This window comes from Mesocricetus auratus, unplaced genomic scaffold (assembly GCF_017639785.1).
Source record: "Mesocricetus auratus isolate SY011 unplaced genomic scaffold, BCM_Maur_2.0 Super-Scaffold_100010, whole genome shotgun sequence".
Taxonomy (NCBI): Eukaryota; Metazoa; Chordata; class Mammalia; order Rodentia; family Cricetidae; genus Mesocricetus; species Mesocricetus auratus.
The window spans coordinates 73,502,564-73,528,472 of NW_024429194.1; the positions used below are offsets into that span (position 1 = coordinate 73,502,564).

General features: G+C 38.6%; 1 protein-coding gene across 14 annotated transcripts in view; it reads right to left on the reverse strand.

Annotated features, from left to right (window-relative positions):
* Positions 1-7,129: 7,129 nt before the first annotated feature.
* The window catches only part of Muc19 (mucin 19, oligomeric), a 154,201-nt gene continuing 135,421 nt past the window's right edge, over positions 7,130-25,909 (reverse strand). For 13 of the 14 annotated variants that reach the window (XM_040753942.1, XM_040753946.1, XM_040753941.1 and 10 more), the window contains 15 exons: positions 22,378-24,630; positions 21,053-21,079; positions 19,941-19,994; positions 17,937-17,984; positions 17,308-17,355; positions 17,106-17,153; positions 16,878-16,925; positions 15,506-15,535; positions 13,750-13,781; positions 13,506-13,668; positions 12,822-12,859; positions 10,701-10,811; positions 8,849-8,888; positions 8,104-8,212; positions 7,130-7,465 (listed from right to left, as the gene is read on the reverse strand). In XM_040753942.1, coding sequence (XP_040609876.1) covers positions 7,291-7,465; positions 8,104-8,212; positions 8,849-8,888; positions 10,701-10,811; positions 12,822-12,859; positions 13,506-13,668; positions 13,750-13,781; positions 15,506-15,535; positions 16,878-16,925; positions 17,106-17,153; positions 17,308-17,355; positions 17,937-17,984; positions 19,941-19,994; positions 21,053-21,079; positions 22,378-24,630 — 3,224 coding nt within the window. In that variant the 3' untranslated portion in view covers positions 7,130-7,290. The remainder of the gene's footprint in view (positions 7,466-8,103; positions 8,213-8,848; positions 8,889-10,700; positions 10,812-12,821; positions 12,860-13,505; positions 13,669-13,749; positions 13,782-15,505; positions 15,536-16,877; positions 16,926-17,105; positions 17,154-17,307; positions 17,356-17,936; positions 17,985-19,940; positions 19,995-21,052; positions 21,080-22,377; positions 24,631-25,909) is intronic. The other variant, XM_040753944.1, reaches the window with a different exon arrangement.

Below are 25,909 nucleotides of genomic sequence, written 5' to 3' on the forward strand. Positions count from 1 at the left end.
AAGGCACATGGATAGGAATTGCAGAAGGAGTTGGGGGGTGGGGAGAAGCATAGCAGAGCCTTGTTCCTGTTGCTATTCATTGGATTACCAAGAACAGTCAGACTATAGAAAAGGAGACCACAACTCAAAACTCGAAAAAGGTTGAGTGCAGATTTCAGGAGCAAGATGGAAGCTTGACTCTCAGAGCCAAGCGCCACCAGCTAAGTGGTGACATTGGTGTGGAATGTTGTATAGGAGATAATACATGCATAATCCCAAAGGTAGAATTGTCCAAAGATTGCAAGGCTATGGATAAAGATAGACATCAGCTACTTTGATATACTGGGTGAGTGGGGCGAGCCATGGAATAGACATAGCTGTACCCAGACAATGACAACATTGGGAAGTATTTAAATGATGGTAGAGGAGGGGAGGTAGGGTTAAATCAGTGCATGCTATTTGAATGTTTTAAATAGCACCCTGAATCCCATTAATGTGTTAATAAGCTATCAATTGTTACATGTTAATCAAGATGTTTTAGAGAGAAGATGAAAAAGACAGCAAAGAATACAAGTGTAATCAAATAACTCATTACACATGGCTAGCAATTTGCATAGGAAATCTCCAATGCTGAGAGTTTCATTATGTTTTCACAAGCAGGCATTGGTGTTATGTCCTGATTAATGACAAACACAGTCAACATTGCTCTCTTATGCTTCCCCTTATGTATACAAAGGAGTAGACTTTATATTTATTTCCTGGCAAGCTTAGATTCCTATGTATGGGGAAAGAAATTAGCTTTTGATAAATGCAGAACAGTGGTAGGTGACTGTACAATTTCATCTAGATTATTGACCAAAAAGTTTAACAATAAAACTAAAATGGATAAAGATAAGTACAAAGACAAATTATTCCAATTTTTAAAATTCTGACCTGTTCACACAGGCATGTATTCCTATCTACCAGAGAACTCCTGGCCTACACAATGGTGTCTGTGGAGTTCAGTGTAAAGTACTTGCCTAGCATATGTGAGGCCCTGGTTTGGAGCCCCAGACTGAGGACAAAGGATGGGAAGCCAACACAGAACACAGAGAAGGAGCACAGCAAACTGAATTTTTTCTCTTTTCTCACATGGTACTTTAAGGCTGTGACAGGGCACTACCATCACAGTTGGAGCTCAAACGAACTGTTTTCAACCCTCATCACTTTCATCTTTTCCTTTCACAAAGTCCAGAACATTTCTTTATTGCCAGTTCAATTTCAGCAAGATTCTAGCTTTAGATATCCTTGGTATCAGAGACAGTTATGTCCTTATCTCCAAGGAGTGCCATTTCATTTGGTCCATACCTGCAGGTCCACAGCATGCCAACAATTTTCTAGATCTGCAAGAAACTTCGTGCTGAAGAACAGCAAGATGGTAAGTAAAAAATGGGATGTTTTGCAGAGCAATGGGCTAGCACATGTAGAATGTTTCCTTAGCTCTGCTCTACGCATGAGAAAAGAAGTCTGAAAAGGAGGGTAATTCAGCTGGTAGAAGAGACAGAGATGGTAATAAACGTTAACAGTATGTAGAGAAGCAATGTTGTGGGGCGAGGGTTGTGAAATGGCCAAGCCAGTTAGAAAATGAGGAATTCCCTCAAAATGTTTTACATGCAGTTAACACAACATTGTATAATTTACAAATGTTTCCTCCCATTTACCATTTCATACATGCTAAGAATACGCCAGAGGATCATTTTCAGCTGTTGCCCCTTTGGGGATTGTCTCATTGTTAGGTTCCCCTTTCTGGGGAAAAAGTAACACCCAGTGGTTGATGGGTGGCATTAAAAGGATCTAACCACAGTCAGAGTCCATGACCTCCCTACACTGCTAGCACCTGTCTCCACTAAGAAATCACAGTGCCTAGATTTCTCCCTCCACGCAATAAAGTCAGTACATAAAACTCTCCAATGCAGTGTCTTCTCTAAGGGAACTTAATCTACATTGTATATGCATCATTCTCTGGAACTCTTCAAATGGTTGTGATATTGAAATCTGAAGATTGAATGGGGAAGGATGCAGTTATTAGCTCACTTATGTCTTTGCTAGTCTTTGATGATTGAAATGAAGTACATGTTGAGCCCTTCCCTACTACAGTATCTTATCCTCTTCCTCTTGCTTCCTTTAAACAATATACAGTTTTCTATATGTCAAGCACATTGTTTTAATGATCTTAAGTCACAAGATTACTTCATGACGGAAGTAAAGCTAATTATAACTCAAAATATAGAGTTATGATTTGGGTATGAACCTTTAAAACTATTTCTGACTATTCTAGTGTCTTTCTCTCCACCTTTAACTACCCCAAAAATTATCAACCTCTCATTATCCACATCTGTGCACTTGGAAGTCTTTTTTTGTTTTTTGTTTTTTCGAGACAGGGTTTGTCTGTATTGTTTTGGAGCCTGTCTTGGAACTCGCTCGGTAGACCAGGCTTGGTCTTGACCTCATAGAGATCCACCTGCCTCTGCCTCCCGAGTGCTGGGATTAAAGGCATGCACCACCACCGCCCAGCTCGCACTTGAATGTCTTACATACACTTTTAATTGAAGTTACCAGTAATGCTTATTTGTCCACCATTATTTTCTAAATTATTTTTTAATAAAAGCATATTTGGATCTGTGTATAATAGCTCTCTTCCTAACATCTAGAATGTTTATTGTAAGAAATAAACATTCCTTTGTTGAAAACTGAATAGCAAAACCTAACCAAGACAACCAAACTAAATTCAACTACTTATATTACACTATTTCCTTGAAACAATGGCAAAATACGTCTGGGTTCATATTAAGGGTTAGAATTAACTACAACAGATGATTTTGTCAAATTCTGTGCTCATAAAAAACTATTCATGGGAAATTGCATTTAGCTTGACTACCCCTCATATACTACATTATATCCCTGGACCAAATAAAAGGTAAATGAATTTATATTGAACTGCAACAAGATTCCTTTTGGGCCACCAATCAGCTCCCGAATCACGACATGGAGACTTATTATTAGTTATGAATGTTCAGTCTTAGCTTAGGCTAGTTTCTTGCTAGCTCTTATAACTTGATTTAACCTGTTTCTCTTCATCTGTGTTTTGCCTCAGGGCTTTTACCTTTCTTTCATTCTATGTGTTCTGTTTCTCTGTGGCATGCTGGAGGTTGCCTAGATGGCCATGGGCATCTCCCTCTCATCCCCATTCTCTCCTCACTTCTTTCCAAGGCTAGATTTCTCCCCATACTTATTCCCTCTGCCTGCCAGTCGCATATATCCCTCCTCTGCCTCCATATTGGCCATTTAGCTTTTCGTTAGATCAACTAGGTGTCTTAGTTAGGCAAGGTGAAACAAATGCAAGAAACAAATGTAGCATAAACAAGTAGCACACCTTTACACAGTTAAAGTAATATTCCAGCAGCATAAACACATGTAACACTTCTTTGCCAAGTTAAAGTAAAATTACACAACATTGAACATGATAGCTGAGAAAGATCTCTCAGCAGTCAGTATCTCCACAGACACATCTATCTAAACAGCCATTAATGCACAAGATACACTGTGAATGTTAAGAAAACAGCTAAATAAAGCCATAGTGTCCAGTTTTCCTGGAGAAAGAGAAGATGAATCGAATAAAACAGAAAGGAAAATATAGCCTACATCACCTGTGCCCAGAAGCAAGCAGCCAGGAGAGAAATGGTCTTCATTTGGGAGAAGAAGTATTAAATTGATTTAGTTGCTTTTCTATTACCCTGATAAAACACCACAAGCAAGCTGGTTTATAAAAGGGAGGGCTTATTTGGAGCTTAGAGTTCCAGGGAGTCTGTTACCATCTTGACAAAGAAACATGGCAGCAGGCAGGCATGGCAGCTGGAGAAGGCAGTTGAAAAGGTGTTGATTACTCTTAAACTGCAAGCAGGAGCAAACAGAATGGCATTTGACTTTAAAATCTCAAAGTCCACTCTCAGTGACATACTCCCTCCAGCTAGGCTACAGCTACACCTCCTAAGCCTCCCCAAACAGCATCATTAAATGGGGACCATAAAATAAAATACCCAAAACTGTGAGGAACATTGTCAGTCAAACCTCCACATAAACAAAGAGCTTAAACTTAAAGCCTAATATCAGGCCTGTCATGCTGAATCCTGGTATCAGAAATCTCCCCAAATCCATGATTCTAAACTATTTCCCAAGGAGCGAGACAATGGAACAGTACTATCCAGGCGATCAAGGGGCCTTCCTATCTGTCTTTACATCTATAGCTAAGTGCAGTCCTCCCCTATCAGTAAAGAAACTTCTCTCTGCAACAGATAGAGACTATGACAGAAAACCTCAACCCATCAAAATGTAGAGCTGTAGAACCTAATCTTAACGGTTAACATCTATAGCACAACTTCTGTCCCTAAAATCCATTGCAGTGACCATTCCAAAAGAGGAGGTAGAAAGATTGTAAGAGCTAGAGGAACAAGGAGTTGGCTGTGAGGTTGTGTCTCCTAGTAAAGTCAGAAGCTACACACATGTGGTGGTTTGAAAGAAAATGGCCCCCAAAGGGAGTGCCACTATTAAGAGATATAGCCTTGCTGGAGGAAGTGTGTCACAGTGGGGGTGGGCTTTGAGGTCTTTTTCTCAAGCTTCACTCAGTGTGACAGTCAATTTCCTGCTACCTTCTGGTCAAGATACAGCCAGCATCACGTCTGCCTGCATGCTGCCATTCATTATGATGATAATGGACTGAACATCTGAAACTGTAAGCCCTCACATCAATTATATGTTTTCTTTGTAAGAGTTGCTGTGGTAAATCCAGGTGTTGGTGGCCCATGCCTTTCATCCCAGCACTTGGGAGGCAGAGGCAGGCAGATCTCTGTGAGTTTGAAGCCAGCCTGGTCTACAGAGCAATTTTCAGGACAGGCTCCAAAGCAATACAGGGAAACTCTGTCTCAAAAAACCAAAAAAAAGTTGCTGTGGTCATGGTGTCTCTTCACAGCAATAAAAACTCTAAGGCATCCCATAATGTCTCACTAACAGGACAATCAACCAGAGTTAAACAAGGATAGCACTGAAAGGCATGATAATGTGGACAGGGGAAAGATTACAAGACCTTAACACCACCAAAACAACTACAGGCAACTAAAAAATGTAAAAAATGCCGAAAGTGGGAAAAAGCCTTCATGGCAGAGTACACAAATTTGGGTATCTAATACTAGATGGTGAGTCCAGAAAACATACACACAAGTAACATTATATAGACTAAGCACATTGTATATGTATACATAGAGCACAGGAGTGTGTGTGTGTGTGTGTGTGTGTGTGTGTGTGTGTGTGTGTGTGTATGCAACAGCAATTAGAACAAAAAAGAGGACATGAATTTGAAAGAGCACAAGTAGAATTACATGGGATTACTTGGAGGGGGAAAGGTAAGGGGGAATGATGTCATTATATTGTAATTTTAAAAAAGTAATTTAAAGCAATAAAGGAAAAAAGCCAGCATAGCAAAGAACCAACCTACAGATGGGAGAAAGCATTTATTTGGAAAGAATTATATAGGAGTGGAATTGAGGGGTGGATCCTGTGTTAACTGCATGTTTGACAATTTGAGGAAATTCCTCATTTTCAAAAATGGCTTGGTCATTTTACACACACACACACATCCCTAGATTTGGTGCTCACCCAAATCATGACTCTATATTTTGAGTTTTAATTAACTTTACTTCTGTCATGAGGTAATTTTGTGACTTATGCCTATTAAAACAGTGTGCTTGACATATAGAAAACTATATATTGTTTAAGGGAAGCAAGAGGAAGAGGATAAGATACTATAGCAGGGAAGGGCTCAACATGTACTTCATTTCAATCATCAAAGACTAGCAAAGACATAAGTGAGCTAATGACTGCATCCTTCCCCATTCAATCTTCAGACTTCAATATCACAACCATTTGAAGAGTTCCAGAGAATGATGCATATACAATGCAGATTAAGTTCCCTTAGAGAAGACACTGCATTGTAGAGTTTTATGCACTGACTTTATTGCATGGAGGAAGAAATCTAGGCACTGTGATTTCTCAGTGGAGACAGCCACCAGCACTGTAAGGTCATAAACTCTGGCTGTGGTTAGAGATGGTCATTTTACTGCCACCCACCAACCACTGGTGCTACTCTTTTCCCTAGAAGGGGGGACCTAACATCAAGACAATCCCCAAAGAGGATAATAGCTGACAATGATCTTCTGGTGTATTCTCAACATGTATGAAATAAATTTGGGGAAGAATATATATCATAGAACTCTCATAATGAGCTCTGTTTAGTGATGATTCAAGTTGCAATTATTCCAGCTAGCTCCTAGAACTTGCTTTGCACTTATTGACTAATTGATTTCTCATGTATTGAACTAGACTTTGGGGTAAGTTCCTAATTACACATTTTTACAAAGGTAGTTAATATGTCTTCATTTAGAATCATCATTTATGATTCCATTGGACTTTGCATTTTGTCCGAACAGGTGTTTATGGAAGAATATGTACATTCTAGGGCTTGCTCTCAAAGAACAAACAGCAATCATTCCCTATCTCCCCTTCCTCTTTTGTGTTGGCTGGACTAAGATGGAAATATTATGGAAGAGAGATGACCACTGGCGACCATCAAAGTAGAAGGTGGAAGATGGATGTTCAAATGGTAGAACAAAAACAGGAGGAGGAGTATGGTAGGCTTAGTCACACCTACCCACCCTTATGCATCAGTGAGGAATAAACTTTCATATCTTCTGAGTTTGTTATCCCAGTTTCCCATAGTTTAACATTAGTAATTTGGAGATAGCAAGCTGGAGCCTCTAGAACACAGTGATGTCACTGTGCTTGGAATAAGATAGAAATCCCTTGGTGTGGGTGCCTATGTTGATGCAGAGTGTCAAAACACCTGCGTAAAATGAAAGGAGGAACACTAAGCAGTTACAAGCATTGGAGCCCACAAAAAGAAGCTATCCAAGGTAAAAATGGTTGTGCAGCGGAGGCAGGCAAATGGAAAAGAATGAAGAGCACACTGTCGTTAAATAGTGCCCTGGGGTCATGACTGGCTTGAGTTCTCTGTAATTAGCAGAATTCGTACTGCATAAAAAAAATCCACGCACTCACTAACTACTTGCACAATTGCATTTATTTTCCAGGCACTGTCAACAACACAATGGAATGCCTCATCGTGGGCCTAATTTTTTAAATAAGACATACTTGTCCGTCCACATTATTTAATTATTTTTCTTCCTGTTTAAAACAAGTGCAACCAGAAAGGCAGTGTAGGCATTAACTGTCTGTAGACTGTTCACACTGGTCCAGACAAGAGCAGGTTGTAGTGTGCCTGTATCTGTATGGGATGGTGCTGCCATCAGAACAATCGAGGTCAATGTCCTTGTATTCATAATTTTCTTCACGGCAGCAAATACATGAATTCTCCAATTGGAATGTCTCATAATTGTACCTAAGAGAAAGGAAATCAGTAATAAATATTTTGAAATAGCTGCAAACATCACATAACTAGACCTTAGGTTCCAAAGATTTTCTTAAATGACTTACTAGCCTTTACTTAATGTGATCTTTTTCTAGACCTTGTATCCCTTCCAGTTACAAAAGCTGGATGTAGATCAGTGACAATTGACAATAAATACAAAATGAGACTAAAAAGAAAGAACTGTCACTGAATAATGTGGTGTAAAAAATATAAATAATTGATTTGAAATCAATATCAAATTATAATATTCTCACTAAATTAATCTATATGTAAAGTAGTATATTAAGGAAAACATATAATGCCATTCTAACATTCAACTTTAAAATTATTTGGATAATGTACTTCCTTGAGTAATGACCCTCTACAGTCTCTACAGGAAAATGAATGTATTTATCACAAATACATCTATGCATGTTTAGAAAATGACCTCAGAATAACTGGCCAACAAACTGATGAATTTAGTCCTCAGATCACAGTGTTTTATTGATTTTTCTATTAATGTCCCAATCGGGCAGTTCTGTCATGTCAAACTCCCTTACATGATATGGCTTGATTTTTCTCTATAAGAACCGAGTTAATGCACTGAACACATTCAAAGGGAAACTTACTTGAGGGTCCTTTTGCATTCTCCTACACATCTTGCCATCTCAACTTTCTTCCTACAGCCATTATATTTAATGGTCACATTCACAGGTGAAGTTCTGCAGTCACTCTTACCTAAAGCAAAGTGCAAAACAGACAAGGAAGTGAGATTAACATCTTAACTATTATTAGGCATACATTATCTTAACCAAAGGGGAGAGGTGCACCAACTACTTCACCATGTTATTAAGGGAAATACCTATCTCAACCCAGGCTGTGAAAAGCATCTGGTTAAGACTTGTATAGGTATTGTCTGATTGCTGTTATGATTCTATTGCAGGTTAAGGGGGAAGGAAGCAATAAGTAGAAGAAAGAAAGAGGGGCCAGTCAGAGCAGAGATGATGATGGGACATTCCTGAAGAGCATTTTCTCATTGCTGATCACTTAGCCTTGTGTTCTAGTACACAGATTTACAATACAAACCACTAGTGTTAGGACAGAAAGGTAGTCTAGTTTTTTGTTTGTTTGTTTGTTTTAACATAGGAATCAAGACAAATTCACTTGCAAACATAAATGCTCATTATTTTTAAAAGAAAATCCTCTACTATCAATAAATTATAACACTCTTACACTATTTGCAAGCATATTAATTGGCAGCATATATTACAACTCAGGTTTCCGTATTTTAACACAGCTGGTAAACCTTCTGTCTTAATGAAATGCTACTTTTCCAACCATTTAGATACTTTCTATTTTTAGAGGTTTACTTACATGTATAGCAACATTTCTTTGAATCGTAGGTTCTCTCTCCCTGTAGGAAAAACATTGAAATATGTGATATTGAATGAAATATGACATTTCTTAATATACTAAAGTAGCAACAGGAAGGGGAAATGGAAAGAGATGAGCGTGCTAATGTCAACTCTGAGGCTAGGCAAGAGCAGAAGGAGTTGAATTTGGTAATAAACATAAGATTGAATGTTTAAGACTAAGATTTTGCAATGACAGGAAGAAAAGGAAAAAGAATATGCAAATATGAAAACAAATTATGCTTCACTTACTTCAAAGGAAAAGTCTTTTAACACAATACCAGATGCTGTCAGCTTCTTTTACTCAAGATCTGCACTTAAGCTTTGTTTCAAATTCAAAACTTCCTAGCTCTTAAGATGAAATCCAAATACACTACTGAAATACAATATTAGAATTCTAAAATGATGCTTCAAAATATGCTATAAATTCCAATTCAGAAAGAAAAGTAATGTAATATCAAGCATTAACTAATATAAAAACCAACACATATTGAGTATTGTTGGCACCAGTTAGAACCAGTTGAGGAGAGACAACCTCATTTTAAAAAAAGTTCTGATTAGATTGGCCAATAGGAAAGCTTATGGGTCATTTTTCTTGATTAATTGTTAACATAGAAGGGCCAACTCACTGTGGGCAGTGGCAACCCTGGGCTGGTGGTCCTGGGTTCTATAAGAAATCAGCGTGGGTAAGCCATGGAGAGCAAGCTAGTAAGAAACACTCCTCCTTGGCCTCTGCATCAGTTCCTGTCTCCAGGTTCCTGCCCTGACTTCCCTAGTGACATGTGACATGAGAACTGCTAAATGCATAAATCCTTTCCTCTTCAAGTCATTTTTGATATTTTAGTATTCAGTACAGCAACAGAAACTAAAATATGAAGGCAAGGAATTGATGGAAATGATGGTTGTGGCCAAAGAGATAGATTTGGCTCAATAGGTTAGGGTGGTTGCTGCTTTATTTGTTGTTGTTGTTCTAAGAAAAAAACTAAAATTTATTAAAGTCTAATTGCATTATCAAATACTTTTCATGCCCTTACCCCAGCTCCCTTTTGAATCAATGACCTCATATTCTCTAATTACTATACATATACATATATATAGATATATTCATGTAGTCAAATTTATACACATAGAGATGAAGAGAGAGACAGAGAATTTGTAGTTCTTACAAAGGACTCAGATTTAGTTTCTAGAACCCATGACTGTCCATACTCCGTTTCCAGTGAATCAATACACTCTTCTGACCTCTGAGGGTACCAGGCATGAACATAGTGCCCATACACACATGCAGGTAAAACACTCATACACATAAGCTAAAATAAGCAGACATAGGGGGAGGTGAGGAGGGTGTGGGAGGAGGCAAAAGGGGTGGAAGGAGGGGTAGGAGGAAGAACTGTGGTTGGAATGTAAAATGAAATTAAAAAATGGGAAAAAGATTTGTAATGAATAATCTTAAAATGTATACAACAGCCATTAGAATGATATTGCTATCTTAATAAAGAAACTCATATAATATTAAAAGTAAATAGCTAATATATTGGTAATAACCTACTTTTAGAATAGTACTAAATTAAGTTTTATGGAACTGGAAAAATAAAAACCCATTCTTGGTATGATGAATATACTCAATAAAAGCTGGTATTTCTAGAATCATCTGACTCTTGGTACATGAATTTGTATAAAGATCGATGGAACTTTGATGACAGATTTTTATCTCTTGGTCAAAGGCCTACTTTCCCAAAGGAGCAGAAAGATGAAAAGGGTTTGAGTCTAACTTGAGTGGCGACCTTGTTTTCCTTTTTTGGACAATTACTTACTTCTGCGCACCAGGTTTGCTTTGGGCAGTCCTGAACCACAGCCACCAAGCCAGTGCTGTTGCAGGTGTAGGAGACACATGGGTTGCTAGGGTCATCAAAGGATGCACCAATCTGCAAGGGGATAGGGGTGAAGAGAAGAGTTATTTCCTTTTGAATATAATTTAACTTACCAATTAAAACTGGCAAAAAAAGATGAAAGTTCTGATTTTAGTGTCTGTAAAGAGGCACTTTCAGTTGTAAACAATTAGGAGAGGTGATTTTTCAACTTCAGTGAATAAATCAAAATTCTCCATAGAGTGTATCAAGATTCCCAATCTTCAAAATAAAGCTTATGATAGTCACTGTGTTATATATTTAAGAATATTTTTCAAGCCGGGCGGTGGTGGCGCACACCTTTAATCCCAGCACTCGAGAGGCAGAGGCAGGCGGATCTCTGTGAGTTCGAGGCCGGGCTGGACCGACAGCCTCCAAAACAATACAGAGAAACCCTGTCTTGTAAAAACCAAAAAAAAAAGAATATTTTTCAAGAAAGGCTATTTTATGGTAAGCAAGAAGTTCATCAATTGTTGTGCTCTATGCTTCAAGGAAAACAGGACATTTACATGACAAAATGTTACAAATGAAGTTTATGGAATTAAGACTCATGGGTCTGTAAGATATTGTAGTAGGTAAAGTACTTGCTGCAAGCTTGAGTTGGACCATAGAAATCAACTGTAGAGAGAATTGATGCCTAAAAGATGTCCTTGACCTTCACACATGTGCCATGCTTTTGCTGCTTTTACAGGGACCAGGATTCGCCTCACAGTATCCAAATGGTGACTCACCATCTATACATCAGTTCCAGGGATTCCAGTGTCCTCTACTGCCTTCTAAGGGCACCAAGAACCCATGTGGTACACATTCATACATGTAGACTTACACTAATAAATATAAAGCTTATATTTAAACACATATGTTTATGCACATAACATAAAACACTTATACACATAAAATAAAAATAAATAAATCGTTAAAGAAGAGTTAATGGCCATCCTCCCAAGATACCTTACTACTATTTCTGTTAAAGCTCTTTGGACTGTTTTGTAATTAATTTCTGTCCAATGTTCAAACCACAGTCTGAGGAACAATTTTTAATTTAGGACAGTGGTTCTCAGCCTTCCTGATGCTATGATCCTTTAATACAGTTCCTCATGTGTGGTGATCTCCCAACTGTAAGATTATTTCATTGCTACTTCATAACTGTAATTTTGCTACTATTATGAATTGTAATGTAAATATCTGACATGCAGGATATCCCTCTAACCCCAGTTAAGAGGGATCGTGACCCACAGGTTCAGAACTACTGATTTAAGGCATTAGGCCATAAGATAAATTTTCTATTAAACTGGAATTTTATGATTTCAGTTCTTTTGCGTGCAAATTATTGGAATTTCCTTTTTTTGTCTTGAACCATTAGGTTTTGTGGTTTCTAGAGTCACAGCAATTTTGGAAATGAAAAGTTGAGATGATCAGCAGAAATGAGAGCGAGGTAAATTTTACATGCATCTTGTTACATTTTTTTCTTCTTATGCCTCGTTTACTTTAGTTTGAGCTTTAAGTATTTACAACACCAGCTGAGTGTGTTAATACCAGTTCGGAAATCATCCAACATCTGTGGTTTCACAAAGCATTTTCTAGAAGTTAAGCCCTGCCTCAAATGTGAGCTCAGCAGTCCAGACCCAGTCCTGCCAGGCTAATCCCCCAAGTGGGTAGAGCCCTTGAGTTTTCTTGTTTGATCGCTGGCAGTTTGGCCATCTGATCTTTCTGGCTGTAATTACAGCTGAACTCTGTTCATTGACTTGCACAGTACGCCTTCTCCATCTGGTGGGACCCTGGGGCACTTGCATTCTGAGATTGACTGCTGGCTGGTTAATGATTGACAGAGAGGACTGCTTCCTCTGGAAGGAGCACTGCCAGTGCTGCATTTTATGTAGAGAATATGGAAAAGAACTTATCCTTGGTCCTTATCAAAGGGTTCTTAAAACCTTTTTTTAAATTATACACTGAAAACCATCTGATGTGGCTTAGCATTGTATTTATTCATATGGTTATATTAATAAAAGAGAGAAGAAAAAGATTTACCTCATAATCAGTATCGTTAAATAAACACGTTCTTGGTTCTGAAAAATAAATGTAATATATCTCTTTAATATTTTTGAAGAAGTCAGGCAGTGGTGGTTCACACCTTTAATACCAGCACTTGGGAGGCAGAGGCAAGTGGATCTTTGTGAGTTGGAGTCCAGCCTGGTCTACATAGCTACACAGAGAAACCCTGTCTCGAAAAGACAAAACAAAACAAAAACAAAAAAAAAACCAAAATCAAAAATTATGAAAAAGAATTTGTAGATGGGAGCATAGTTATCAACAAATTATGTTTCCTTATAATAGTATCATTGCCTTTTAACCAATTGATGCCATTACTATTTCTTAATTCTGGGTTTTTCTTCATGACAACAATGATAAATTTTAAGAAGTACTATTTCTGTTATATTGACCATATCTTAATGTCATGTGTGACATATTACCTCAAAAACATCCCTTGAAAACCCGGGCAGTGGTGGCACACACCTTTAATCCCAGCACTTAGGAGGCACAGACAGGTGGATCTCTGTGAGTTAGAGACTAGCCTGGTCTACAAGAGCTAGTTCCAAAGCCACAGAGAAACCCTGTCTTGGAAAAAAACCCAAAACAAAAAAAATCCCTTGAATGTGTCAACAGACAAGTAATGTACAGATTCAGTTTGTATAATGTATGACAGATGCATACCACAGTGGCCAATTTCACAGCAGGAATCATTTGATTTGAATGTCTTAAGCTTCTCTCCAGTTTTGCAGGTGGGTGGAGAAGGACACTCTTTAGGTTTGCATTCCACAGCCCTTGCTTCAGTACAGGTACATTGGTGGCAATTAGATGTCCATATGTCTCCAGTCTACAGATATAAACCATGTTTAGACATTTTTCACAAAGAGGCAGAAAAAAATTTAGGTTTAAAGTAGACCTTTATACTTACAGATTTCTCTTCTCCCAGTGGACCACGACACACTGTTAACAGAAAGTGATAAATGCTGGTTGAATGTTGCAAATTACAACCACTTGATATCTATAAATAATCAGCAGGGGGCCCATATTATAACTGACACAAGGAATTCAAAGGTCATATTATGGAGACATTTTGCCTGAAGGAGGATAAATGACTCACCTGTTTTTAGACAAGTGTCGTATATAAATGTAAACATGGTTTTTTGTTTGTGTATGTGTGTGTGTGTGTGTGTGTGTGTGTACACTATCCAGCTCACTATCTTGCAAAAGTGCTTTCTATCTCTACAATGCAATAAGTACCAAGACATTATCATTGGCAAATCCAAAGACCCAAATTTCCTTAATCAATCATTTAAATTCCCTGTCATAGGTGACATAAGCGTACACATTCAGGAAAATGTTCTCCTGTCTTTAAATTTAACATTCAGGAAACCTGGTCCACACTAGAAGCTTTTCCCCACCCTTCTTATTTTGTCTTTAGTATTTTTAATGGAAGATTTTCCCCCACGATGTTCACTAAGTGGAAGACTCTCCAACTTCCAACTTGTTTGATTGAGTCCATGGACACGTTTAAGCCATGGACACAGCTCCATCTCTATGCTATTTTGTCTTTTTTTCTTCTCCATATCTGAGGATGAGGATCAAACCCAGGGCCTTGTGCTTGCTAGGCAAGGATTCTACGACTGAGCTAAATTCCCAACCCCAGCTCTAGCTCTATGACTATATAATGTCCCAACAGCTTTTCAATAAACTCCAACACAAGTGCACAAAACAGACTGTGTTTTCTTGCCTCGAGCACAGTTTTTTCTTTCAGGTTAAAGTACTCTTCCAATTATTAAAACATCAGACTTAAGAGACATGTGCATTAATTGCAGTTTGTTTCTCTAGCCCTCACTTTAAGCCTTTCCTTTCTTTGTTCTTGGTTAGCCCACCTCATGGTCATCAACCCAGCAGTTCAACTGCATAGATTCCTTTCTGATCCAATCAGTTCTCTGCACCACAGCTAATTTCCCTAATGCCTAATTATCTAATTGCTTTTATTTTAAACATTAGTTTTTTAAAACATGAATAAAAGCTTTATTCTAGTCTCCAAGGTCTCCCATATTAAAGCCACCTCTTCTTCAATCAGCTCAGTCCTTTTCATTTATTGGCTCTAGAATCGTCTACTTACTGCTTTCAAATTCCAATTCTAAAACCTCCATAGCACATCTATTTATTTCTTATTGTAAACTTTATTGTCTGCCTTCTACAAAAACTGTGTTTTTTTTAAATTTCATTTCCCCACTAAATGAGGTCAAAATTACTTTCTTTATTAAATACTCACTGCAAAAATGCATTACATTATCTTGTAAGTAGTGGGAACTCAATAAAGTTCTCAGAAATTATTAAACTCAGGCACACTTGCAATTTTCAGCTAGAACAAAACCCCCAAAGTTGTATTATGTAGTTCATTAAATGCCCACAGTTATGAGAGCAGTAACATTAACTACCTCTTACCGGGATACATAATTTCATGAAAGAGCTAGCAGGCAAATCGGCATGTATTGCTTGGCCACATTTGTTTGTGAAGGAGAAAATAGCCTATACATTATTTGGCAAGTAAAAGTCAGATTTGTGTACTGAGTTTATTCTATAGCATTCATGCCCATCCATATACTGGACTTCAGATACCCGATTCACAAGAAGAACCATCACCACGGAATTCCTTTGCAGTGGGGTGCACTCACCTGGGGCTGGTGGTGGCAGGCTTGAACACACTGTGTAAAAACAGAAAACCTGTTAGGCTCTGGAATTTTTAGAATGCTCTCACGGTGTTAGGTAAAATACATTTACCTGATCCATTACTACATTACTGAAATGATTGTCTATATTGTCAGGCTTACAAATATATCACCCATCTCCCTCCTGTGCTGTTTAGAGCATTTCACACCCTACTATTGTAGGATGTTTCTTTTAGACCTCAAGTTTTAATGGAACAGAAATCTGTATTGAGAGTAGAAGATAAAGAAAAATTTCTCTTGAAAACAGCTCTGATGAATAGGCCAGTGAAATAATAAGGGATAATTTTACTATACAGGAATATAATTATAATAACATAGTTTTGATTTTAAGGAATTTATCCTTTTTTCAGCCCCTTGAAATGCTTTAATTTGTCCCATCCTCCCAAATGCTTTAAGCAGATAATATGCATGTATACCTTTAAGTTTCTATACTTCACAGATAGGGGCCAGCCATATTTACAAAATTCTAAACTCAAATTCTAATTCAAAATTGCTGAAAGTCAAATTTGTACCATTATCCTACCCTACCAAAAGCAAAGAAACACAAACTAGCTAGGATGGCCATTAGTAAAATAAAGTTTCAATTTCTACATATTTACTCAAAGCAACTCCAACAACTGTTAACAAAACTTGAAGATAAAGTAGTAAAATATGTGAAAATTTGGAAGATGAAATGTCTCCAACTTTGTGTTAAGACAATCTGGGATAGCTCCTAATTTTTGATAACAGAACCCAGTGATAGAAGAGAAATATGATGGATATATGTAACAGAATAATCTAATTTCCACACTGCTGTTAGAGTCACTTCCTCCAGACCTCTGAGCATGCCATCCTCTTGATAAAACCAAGGGGGGAGGAGGTCTCATTTGCTGTAAGGATGGAGTCATATTTGAATTTGGAACTAAAATCTTTCATAAATTTTTCTGTATTTCCTCATCTTCCTCCTTGAGCCTCACACTTGCATTGCCAGCTTCTTGGTGAGTCCTGAACTCACCCACACATCTTCATGTCTCTCTGTTCATGTTTGTTAGAAATTTGCTGACCACCTAGTCAGTATAAAATTCACCTGTCTTCAATCTTGTGTCTTCACTCATGACTACCAACTATAGAAGACAGAGAGGAAGAGGAACCTCCTCTTCCATGGAATCATAACTTTTGTATATATTTTCATTGATCAATAAATGAACAATAGCAATCGTATATGTACCTATAATATCTATCCCCTCTGCAGAGGTTACTTTATGGTACACTAGCACATTTTTTAAGTACAAGAAACACCACTGGACCCTGAAATAACTGGAGGATGTCTCATACTGACCTGTTTTATTTTCAGTGGTTTGACCTTCTGTTGTTCTTGTAGTGGTTTCTAGAGCAAGGGAGGTGGGGGAAATGATATTATAAATGTTTTACTCAATAGCAAGAATCCATATCAGGTATGTGTGTGTGTTCATCTCAGTGATGGTAGATTCATGTGCAAGGTAGACCCAATGTGGGAGAGATAAATTTCCTATTATTCATTTGAGCCCATTGGATCTCTCTATTTTACCTGGCTGGGGTGTGTGGGCACTGGTTGTGACTTCAGCTGAAGAGGAATCTGCAAAAGGAAGGAAGTATAGATTATTCCAGGACCATATCAGGTCTGTGTGTGTTCATCTCAGTGATGGCAGATTCATGTGCAAGGTAGACCCAATGTGGGAGAGATAAATTTCCTATTATTCATTTGAGTCCATTGGATCTCTCTATTTTACCTGGCTGGGGTGTGTGGGCACTGGTTGTGACTTCAGCTGAAGAAGAATCTGCAAAAGGAAGGAAGTATAGATTATTCCAGGACCAGCACTGTTCATAACCTTCCTCTCAGGAATCTCAGTTAGGTGTAGTGGCACAGCATGGAATCCTAGAGGTTAGAAGGCAGAGATAGGAAGTCTGAGACCAGCATACGGTACACGGTGAGACCCTATGTGAAAATAACATAGAGCTCTCAGCTACATGCTAATCTTCCCAAGAATCAGTTGAAAACATTTTTTTTCTCAAAGGACTTTCAAGTCATAAAAGGAAGTTTCCCTGTTCTCCCTGAACCCGTTCTAGCCTACTTCCTTCCCAGAAACCCTCAACTCAGCCCCTTAGGAACAAAGCCATAGGGATCTCTGAAGGGTGGTAGAGCCAACATTCATTTGTTGGTGCTTCAGTTCCAGACTGAGAAACCATAGTAGTGTTCCCCCTATTCCTAAGAACAGGACAGAGTTGCACAAATTCATTGTTTCTTATGATCAACAAAAGAGCCTTTGTGTCCAAAGAGAAAAAAATACATTTTCCTACAAACTCTCATTCTTTTGCTATGGCTTAACGTTCCAGGAGGAGGTGATTTTCCTACACTCACCTGTTTTCCCTCCTGTGCTTTGGCTGCCTGGTGTTTCTGTGGGGACTCCTGAGGGAGTAAAATTACAGGATAATCATGAGAAAAAAAATCCATGGTAATGACCGAATTAAACATCTCTGCTCCCCAGAACTGGAATTCTCTAGGTCTCTTGAAATTCCAGCTGAACCAGAAGTAACACCTAAACGGCAAGATGGTGAAGATGGTGACAGCAACAAAACCGTGTCTAAGAGGCAACTACGCAGAGGCAACAGCTGAAAGGAAGAGGACCATTTTGCTTCACTTGACATTGTACCAAATGAAACGAAAGTGTCATAGCAAAAAAGATCCGGTGTGTTTTGTCAAAGGAAGCACCGAACCCTGTTTCTGTCCATTTTGCTCTCATCTGCCATCTACTAGAGAACCAGAGTAACAAACCACCCTAAAGGCTGAGAATGCAAGCCACTGAATAGTTGTTGTTCTAACTCCTTCATATGCTCCGACTTCTCCAGAAGCTGTAGCCCCTGCAGAGGTTGGGCAAAGCTCAGGTTGTGAACATTTGGGAAATGTGCAGCCCTGTGACTCTACTGCCCACTATTTCTAGGAGAGGCAGCAGCCTCTGCAGTTCAGAGACAAATTCCCCAACCATTGTCATTACTCCTGAGTGTGGAAACTCCCAGGAGCTCCAGTTGGACCAGTGGTCACTCCTCTGGTAACTGAAATCACAGAAGGAGAGAATAGTTTATGAATCCCTCCAGCCTAAAATTAGGATTTGTGTTTAGGGTAAATGTAAGGGTTTCCTGAGTTAACTTTCTTGTTTCTACTAAAAGATGATTCATGATTCCTGTTATGCCATTTTCTCTAGACATAGAAAGGACAGTTCACATGGAGTAATGTGTGATCACTCAGGCAATTGTACTCAAAGATGGGTTGGGGGAAGTTTCCCTAAATTCATTATATGGGAATATTTAAAGTGAAGGGGAAGGGAATTAGCTGTGGGGGCTGATCTAGTGCACTCCAGCATCTGAGGTCCTGTCGCTTAAGTTGTTGCCTCTAAACAGACAGATAACAGCAAAGAAGAAGTTCAGAACCACATGACTACTAACTGTGGTCTAGGAAAGTATGCCCTGTACTGCTATAAAAATATAATGTCCACATCTGAAGTGTATTTCCACAACTGCCTGTATTAGACCTCACTGGTTCTTTAGTTTCCCTGGAGACTGCACCAGTGGTCCCCAAAACAAGAGCACAATTGTGTTCATGAATTCAGTTATGTGCCTTGAAGTTGATTCAAATAGGAATTCGAGCCCTGTGAAGCCACTGCTTAGACCTGCTATGGTAGAAGCTGTCCCAAACAATGATTCTGCATCAAGTCTCCTGAGGCAGTTCTCAACCATAATACCATTTTGCTTTGAATGTGGGCAGGATATCTCTTCCCATATCATGTATTTGTCATTAGTTTAGCTTCATGATCAACTAACGCAGAGGTTCCCAACCTTCCTAATGCTGTGACCATTTAATACAATTCCTGTGTTATGGTGATCCCCAACCATAAAGTTATTTTCATTGCTACTTCATAACTGCAATGTTGCTACTGTTATGAGTCACAATGTAAATTGGAGATGGGGGTTCATCAAAGGGGTCACTACCCATACGTTAAGAACCATGGACAGAAGTCCCCATGAACTTGGGGAGATAAAGGAGGCAGTATAAGGTTTTTTTTTTGCTTTTCCCCCATTACTTTGTTATCAGTAGGGCTTATTAAATTGGTATTTTTCAGAAGATTTGAAGGGATTACTAGGAATGATGGTCCAAACCCCTTAGTGCTCACTTGTGGTTACTTCACTTTTTACTGTTTCATTTACTTGTAGGGAAGTTGTGACCCCTGGGAGGATGACAGAGGAAATGGATTATTGGTAGATATTTCAGGATGACAGAAAGCACCCCGAGACCCTCTCTCAATGAATCAGAGGAAGTATGCAGTGATAAGAAGGCACATGGAATACTCATATTACATCCTTAACTCACCTGTGCTGGAACTGCTTGGGGCAACAGTTGTGGCAAAGGTAAGGCCAGTGGTGGCTGAAACACAGAAGGGACAGGAATCACCACAGTGTTTCTTGTTGGCCTCTGGAAGACTTGCTCTCTAGAAGTCTGTAAATTCTTATTTAGTCCATTTTCTCTGGCACCTGCTATGATGGTGGATGTACTACACTGATGACCCCAGTTCAAAAACAATGGGAGGGATCAGTTTCTGAACCTCAGGCAACATTCCTAGCAGTCTATGGAAGGGGCAGGTGACTTCCTCCAGGTATAAACTTATTGACTGTCCAGAAGTAGAAGACAATGTGTTAGTAGGTTTGATGAGGATTTTAAATATCAAGAAAATACTAATTATTAGTATTGCTTTGGGGACATAGAAACCTGTGTATAGGAATGTTTCTAAGGCTGATTTATGTTGTCTCTACTTTTCAGTCTAGAGATCTCATGAATATCTTAATGTAGTTTTTATGTACAGGAGAAATCCTGCAGAACAATTAGATCATCCATTCTATGTTCAGAGAGTCTATTGGTAGATTCTTTAAAATGTTAATGACATGTTCTTATTTCTTTTCCTAAGATACACAGTCTCTGGATAACTGCAATATTCTTCAGGAAAATCCACTTTCTGATCAGTCAATGGAAGGGTCTAGAAAAGTCATAGGAATGGCAGCCAGTGTTCACGCACGCTTACACCCACATCACTGGTTGTTCATCCCCACCTGTCGTGAATTTAGCTCCAGTACTGCCACTGATTTCTGTGGAAGATGTAGCTCCTAAGACTAACTGGAAGAACATGGTGGTGCACTAATATTTGATAACAATAGTTTTGCTTTTTCATAATAAGAAAGATGTTTTGTGTTACTTCTGTTTGTTTGTTAACTTTAACATAGCCAGCTCTGTAAAATGTGAAGGACATCAACACACCATTATTATGACTTGGAAAGGCACGAGGAGAGAGAAGACAAAAGCACAGACATCACAATCTAACTTGAAGTTCATGACCAGAAAGACTTCAATCTGATAGAGACATATCATGCAACCTATTTTTAACACACCTATTTTTTCCAATGTGATTTTATGATCTCATATTGTCTTACCTGTTACTGCAGGCTGTTCTGATGGTTCTAAAATTAAAAAAAGTAAAATATTTTTAAGTGTACAATTTAATTCATAATTTTTTTATGTATTGGATTATAAGTTTTGGAAGCTGGGCACATACTTTAAGATTCTCTCTTCCCTACCCCTTGTGTGTATGCATATGTAAGTGTGTGTGATATTTGTGAGTGTATGTATGTGTGTGTATATGCTGTGTATATATGAGTGTGTATGTACATATGTGTGTGTGCGTGTCACTTTGTAGACCAGCCCGACCTCAAACTTATAGAGATCTACCTGCCTCTGTCTCCCAAGTGCTGAGATTAAAAGTGTGTACCACCCCAACCATACTAGTCTATCCATTAAAGCCTCCATTGTGTGACACTCTACATACTGAGACGTTGTAATTTGATTGTATGAGTTTTGCTTGTGTGCATATATGTGTACTATGTATGTGCCTGTTATCTGCAAAAGCAAGAAGCGGTATCAGGTTCCCTAAAATTTGAGTTATAGTCAGTTATGAACTATCAGGTAAGTGCTGGAAATTGAATTGTTGTGTTGTCCCATAGAACACACCTCTGATTCCACTGCTTTGTTATAAAATTTATTTCTCGATTAAGATCTGTGAAGACAGTTGCCCATTCTTGTAGGAAAGCCCTACATCACCTAATAAGATAGAAAACACAAAATACCAGACAATTCTGACCTGCTCTTTAATTATATAGTGACTTTCAGACCATCTTATGCTAAGCGACACTCTGAGTCATATCCTCACTCTCCCTTTCCTGACTTCTCAGGTGTGGTCAATCCGGTCATGCCATCATCTGTAAGAGTTGTTATTTTTCTATTCTTGGTAAAATAAAAGTAATATCATATGTGGTTTTAGTTAAAACAGTGAACATTCTATCATGTATCCCAAATCCATACATTGATAAAATGGATAATCTCTAAAAATTTCTCCTAGAAAAACAGGTCCTTGGATACATTACTTAATTTTATCATAGCTTGGATCATAGAGATGCTTACGAAGAATCACCAGCACAGCCTTCAGGTGAACCTTAATTGCTTTGTTATCAGAAGAAATGATCAGAGCCTAGGGATCCCATGTGCCTGCCCCCATCGTTATCCTGTACCAGGATTAGTTATTTTTGTATGAGAAAGATAAGAAATTTTTCACGAAGGCTGAAAATTCACATTAGAACAAGGTTGCTTTGGTAAACTTAATGTCTTATTTAATTACTGTAACATTTTACGATTCCCTAAAGGGAATCAGTATAAGCCTTGCCTTAGCACATGCAAACATTTACATTGAGCTAATCACACTTGCCTTCATTTGATGTAGACTCAGTTTCTGTTTCTCTAGTAGTATTTCCTCTGCTTGTAGCTCCTTCATTAGGTGGTACAGTTCTTCCAGGAACTTCAGTAAATAAACTGGATGCCATTATGCTTCCTGGTGAAAGCTCCAAAGGTACAGTCACTCCAGGTGATGGTTCCAATGTTGAGGTCAAATCACCAATTGTGCTTATAGATGGTGATCCTAAAGATGATCTAGAAACACCAGTAGCTGCAGGTGTTTGCCCAGATGAAATGGACACTCCAGGTACTGATCCAGTTGAAAATGATTTTCCATCATATGACACAGTTGTCCCTGTAATTGCACTTGGTGAACTGACAGTCTCCGAGCCAGTAACTGTTACCCTAGTAGTTAATATTACTTCAGCAGAGGGTACAGTTATAGCTGACTCTCCAATGGATGAAACATTTCTTAAGGTTACTCCTGTTGACAAGTCAGATATACTTGTGTCAGTTACAGTAACCTTTGATGTCTCCTGTGCTTTAGTTGAGGGTCCAGTAGTTGCTGATTGTTCAAGGGATTGTGAAGTTCTCTCTGTAATTCCAGTCAATACAACAGTTGTTCCTGTTCCCCTAACAGTTTCTCTACTTGTTAGTAGTACATGAGTTGACGAATGTCCAGTGGTTGTTGTAGTGCTAGAAGATAGGGTAGTTTGATCTGAAACTACAGTAGATCGCACTGTGCTCCCTACTGAAGGTGTGGACGCCTCCTTCACTTCAGGTGATTGCCCAGATGTGGCAGTCACCCTAGTGGTCTGGCCAGATGTCACAGTCAGTTTACCAGTTGTTAGTGTACTTCCTGACACAGAAACTGATGGACTAGTTGCTGCTGTAGCACCAGGTGTTTGTCCAGATGTCACTGCCACTCTGGGTATTGGTGTAGTTCCTATTGCTTTTCCAGCTGAGGTTGTCTTTGCCTCTGTTCCTCTAGTTGATGTGCCAGTTACCTGAGTGCCAGTTATAGATATCTTTGTTGTCTCTGGTGCTTTAGTTGAGGGTCCAGTAGTTGCTGATTGTTTAAGGGATTGTGAAGTTTTCTCTGTAACTCCAGATGACACAACAGTTGTTCCTGTTTCCCTAACAGTTTCTCTACTTGTTTGTAGTACTTGAGTTGATGGATGTCCAGTGGTTGTTGTAGTTTGATCTGAAACTACAGTAGATTGCACTGTGCTCCCTACTGAAGGTGTGGACGCCTCCTTCACTTCAGGTGATTGCCCAGATGTGGCAGTCACCCTAGTGGTCTGGCCAGATGTCACAGTCAGTTTACCAGTTGTTAGTGTACTTCCTGACACAGAAACTGATGGACTAGTTGCTGCTGTGGTACCAGGTGTTTGTCCAGATGTCACTGCCACTCTGGGTATTGGTGTAGTTCCTATTGCTTTTCCAGATGAGGTTGTCTCTGCCTCTGTTCCTCTAGTTGATGTGCCAGTTGCCCGAGTGCCAGTTATAGATACCTTTGTTGTCTCTGGTGCTTTAGTTGAGGGTCCAGTAGTTGCTGATTGTTTAAGGGATTGTGAAGTTTTCTCTGTAACTCCAGACGACACAATAGTTGTTCCTGTTTCCCTAACAGTTTCTCTACTTGTTCGTAGTACTTGAGTTGACGGATGTCCAGTGGTTGTTGTAGTGCCAGAAGATAGGGTAGTTTGATCTGAAACTACAGTAGATCGCACTGTGCTCCCTACTAAAGGTGTGGATGCCGCATTCACTTCAGGTGATTGCCCAGATGTGGCAGTCACCCTAGTGGTCTGGCCAGATGTCACAGTCAGTTTACCAGTTGTTAGTGTATTTCCTGACACAGAAACTGATGGACTAGTTGCTGCTGTGGTACCAGGTGTTTGCCCAGATGTCACTGCCACTCTAGGTATTGGTGTAGTTCCTATTGCTTTTCCAGCTGAGGTTGTCTTTGCCTCTGTTCCTCTAGTTGATGTGCCAGTTACCTGAGTGCCAGTTATAGATACCTTTGTTGTCTCTGGTGCTTTTGTTGAGGGTCCAGTGGTTGCTGATTGTTCAAGGGATTGTGAAGTTTTCTCTGTAACTCCAGACGACACAACAGTTGTTCCTGTTTCCCTAACAGTTTCTCTACTTGTTCGTAGTACATGAGTTGATGGATGTCCAGTGGTTGTTGTAGTGCCAGAAGATAGGGTAGTTTGATCTGATCGTACTGTGCTCCCTACTGAAGGTGTGGACGCCTCCTTCACTTCAGGTGATTGCCCAGATGTGGCAGTCACTAAAGGAACAGACAATAACAGAATCTTAGGGTTTTCAGAAACAGTAATTCATAGACTACAGTGCATAGACCTCAAGACAATTTCAGTAGAATTCTACTGAGTATAAGTATCCCACTCTTTCCCCACATTTATAGTCCTTCCAATAGTACTTTTTTTTAGTTTCTCACAGACTGATATTTTGATTCATGTATCAGAATAATATCAAAATAAAGCTGTTGTCCTATAGTAAATTGAAGGTCCATATTAATTTATTTACCTTATCATTGCAGATGCACCAGGCATTCACATACCTAAAGTAGAAACTAATCTAGGTTTTGGAATCACTTTCATAAGAAAAGAGAGAGAGGGATGGAGAGAATAAGAAGAGGTATGAGCGAAGGAGGGAGAGAAAGAAAAGAAAGATGGAAAGATGGAAGGATGGAAGGATGGAAGGAAGGAAGGAAGGTAGCTAGAGGATAAATTATCTTTCTATAGTTTAGACAGATATCTACAATATTGGTGTCTTGTTGTTGAGGAGTCAAGCTCATCACTCCTGGACTCCTATCTCAATCATTCTGCTTTGGGAGTAAGTACTCTCATTTTATGTAAATTAAGTATAATATTTAGTAATATAGATAAAATTTCACAGGATAGAAAATTCAAGCAAGTTAATACATTGGAAAATATTTTTGCATATTGTACATTGTATAAACATTATAATTATCTGTTTTTTAAATTGGATTTAGATGATTTACTAATGCTTTGTCCAAAAACTATTTTCATGCTTTTTTCTGTCAATTAAGTTCTAGTCAATATATCTAGTAAAAACAAAGATAAGTGGATATTAATCTATCAGTTACATTTTTTAGAAAGTTTTTTCTTATGTTCATATATATTAACCAATCAGTTCATTTATTTTTAACCTATTTCCTCAGCTCTACAAACAAAATGTTATATCATGTAAGTGCTCCTTAGTAAGAGGTAACCATAACCTTGCATGGTTTATATATTTCTTCAGTAACTATTACAATAGAATTTTCCCAATGAATATATTGTTTCCAAAATTGAGTTGGTTGTCTGGGTAATTTATAAATGAATTATTTGTAAAGTCCTTGCTGTATCAAATTGTGATCCAAGATCTCCAATTTCCAACAGGTAGGCAAGATTTTAAATATAAAAAATGCTTCAATTACAGCATCTCCAAAAGCTGAAGTCTTGCCAAATCCAATGTTCCAGTTAGATCCAATTTGAAAATAACAAGGTTCAATCATAGACATTTGCTTTTTTTTTTACAAATGC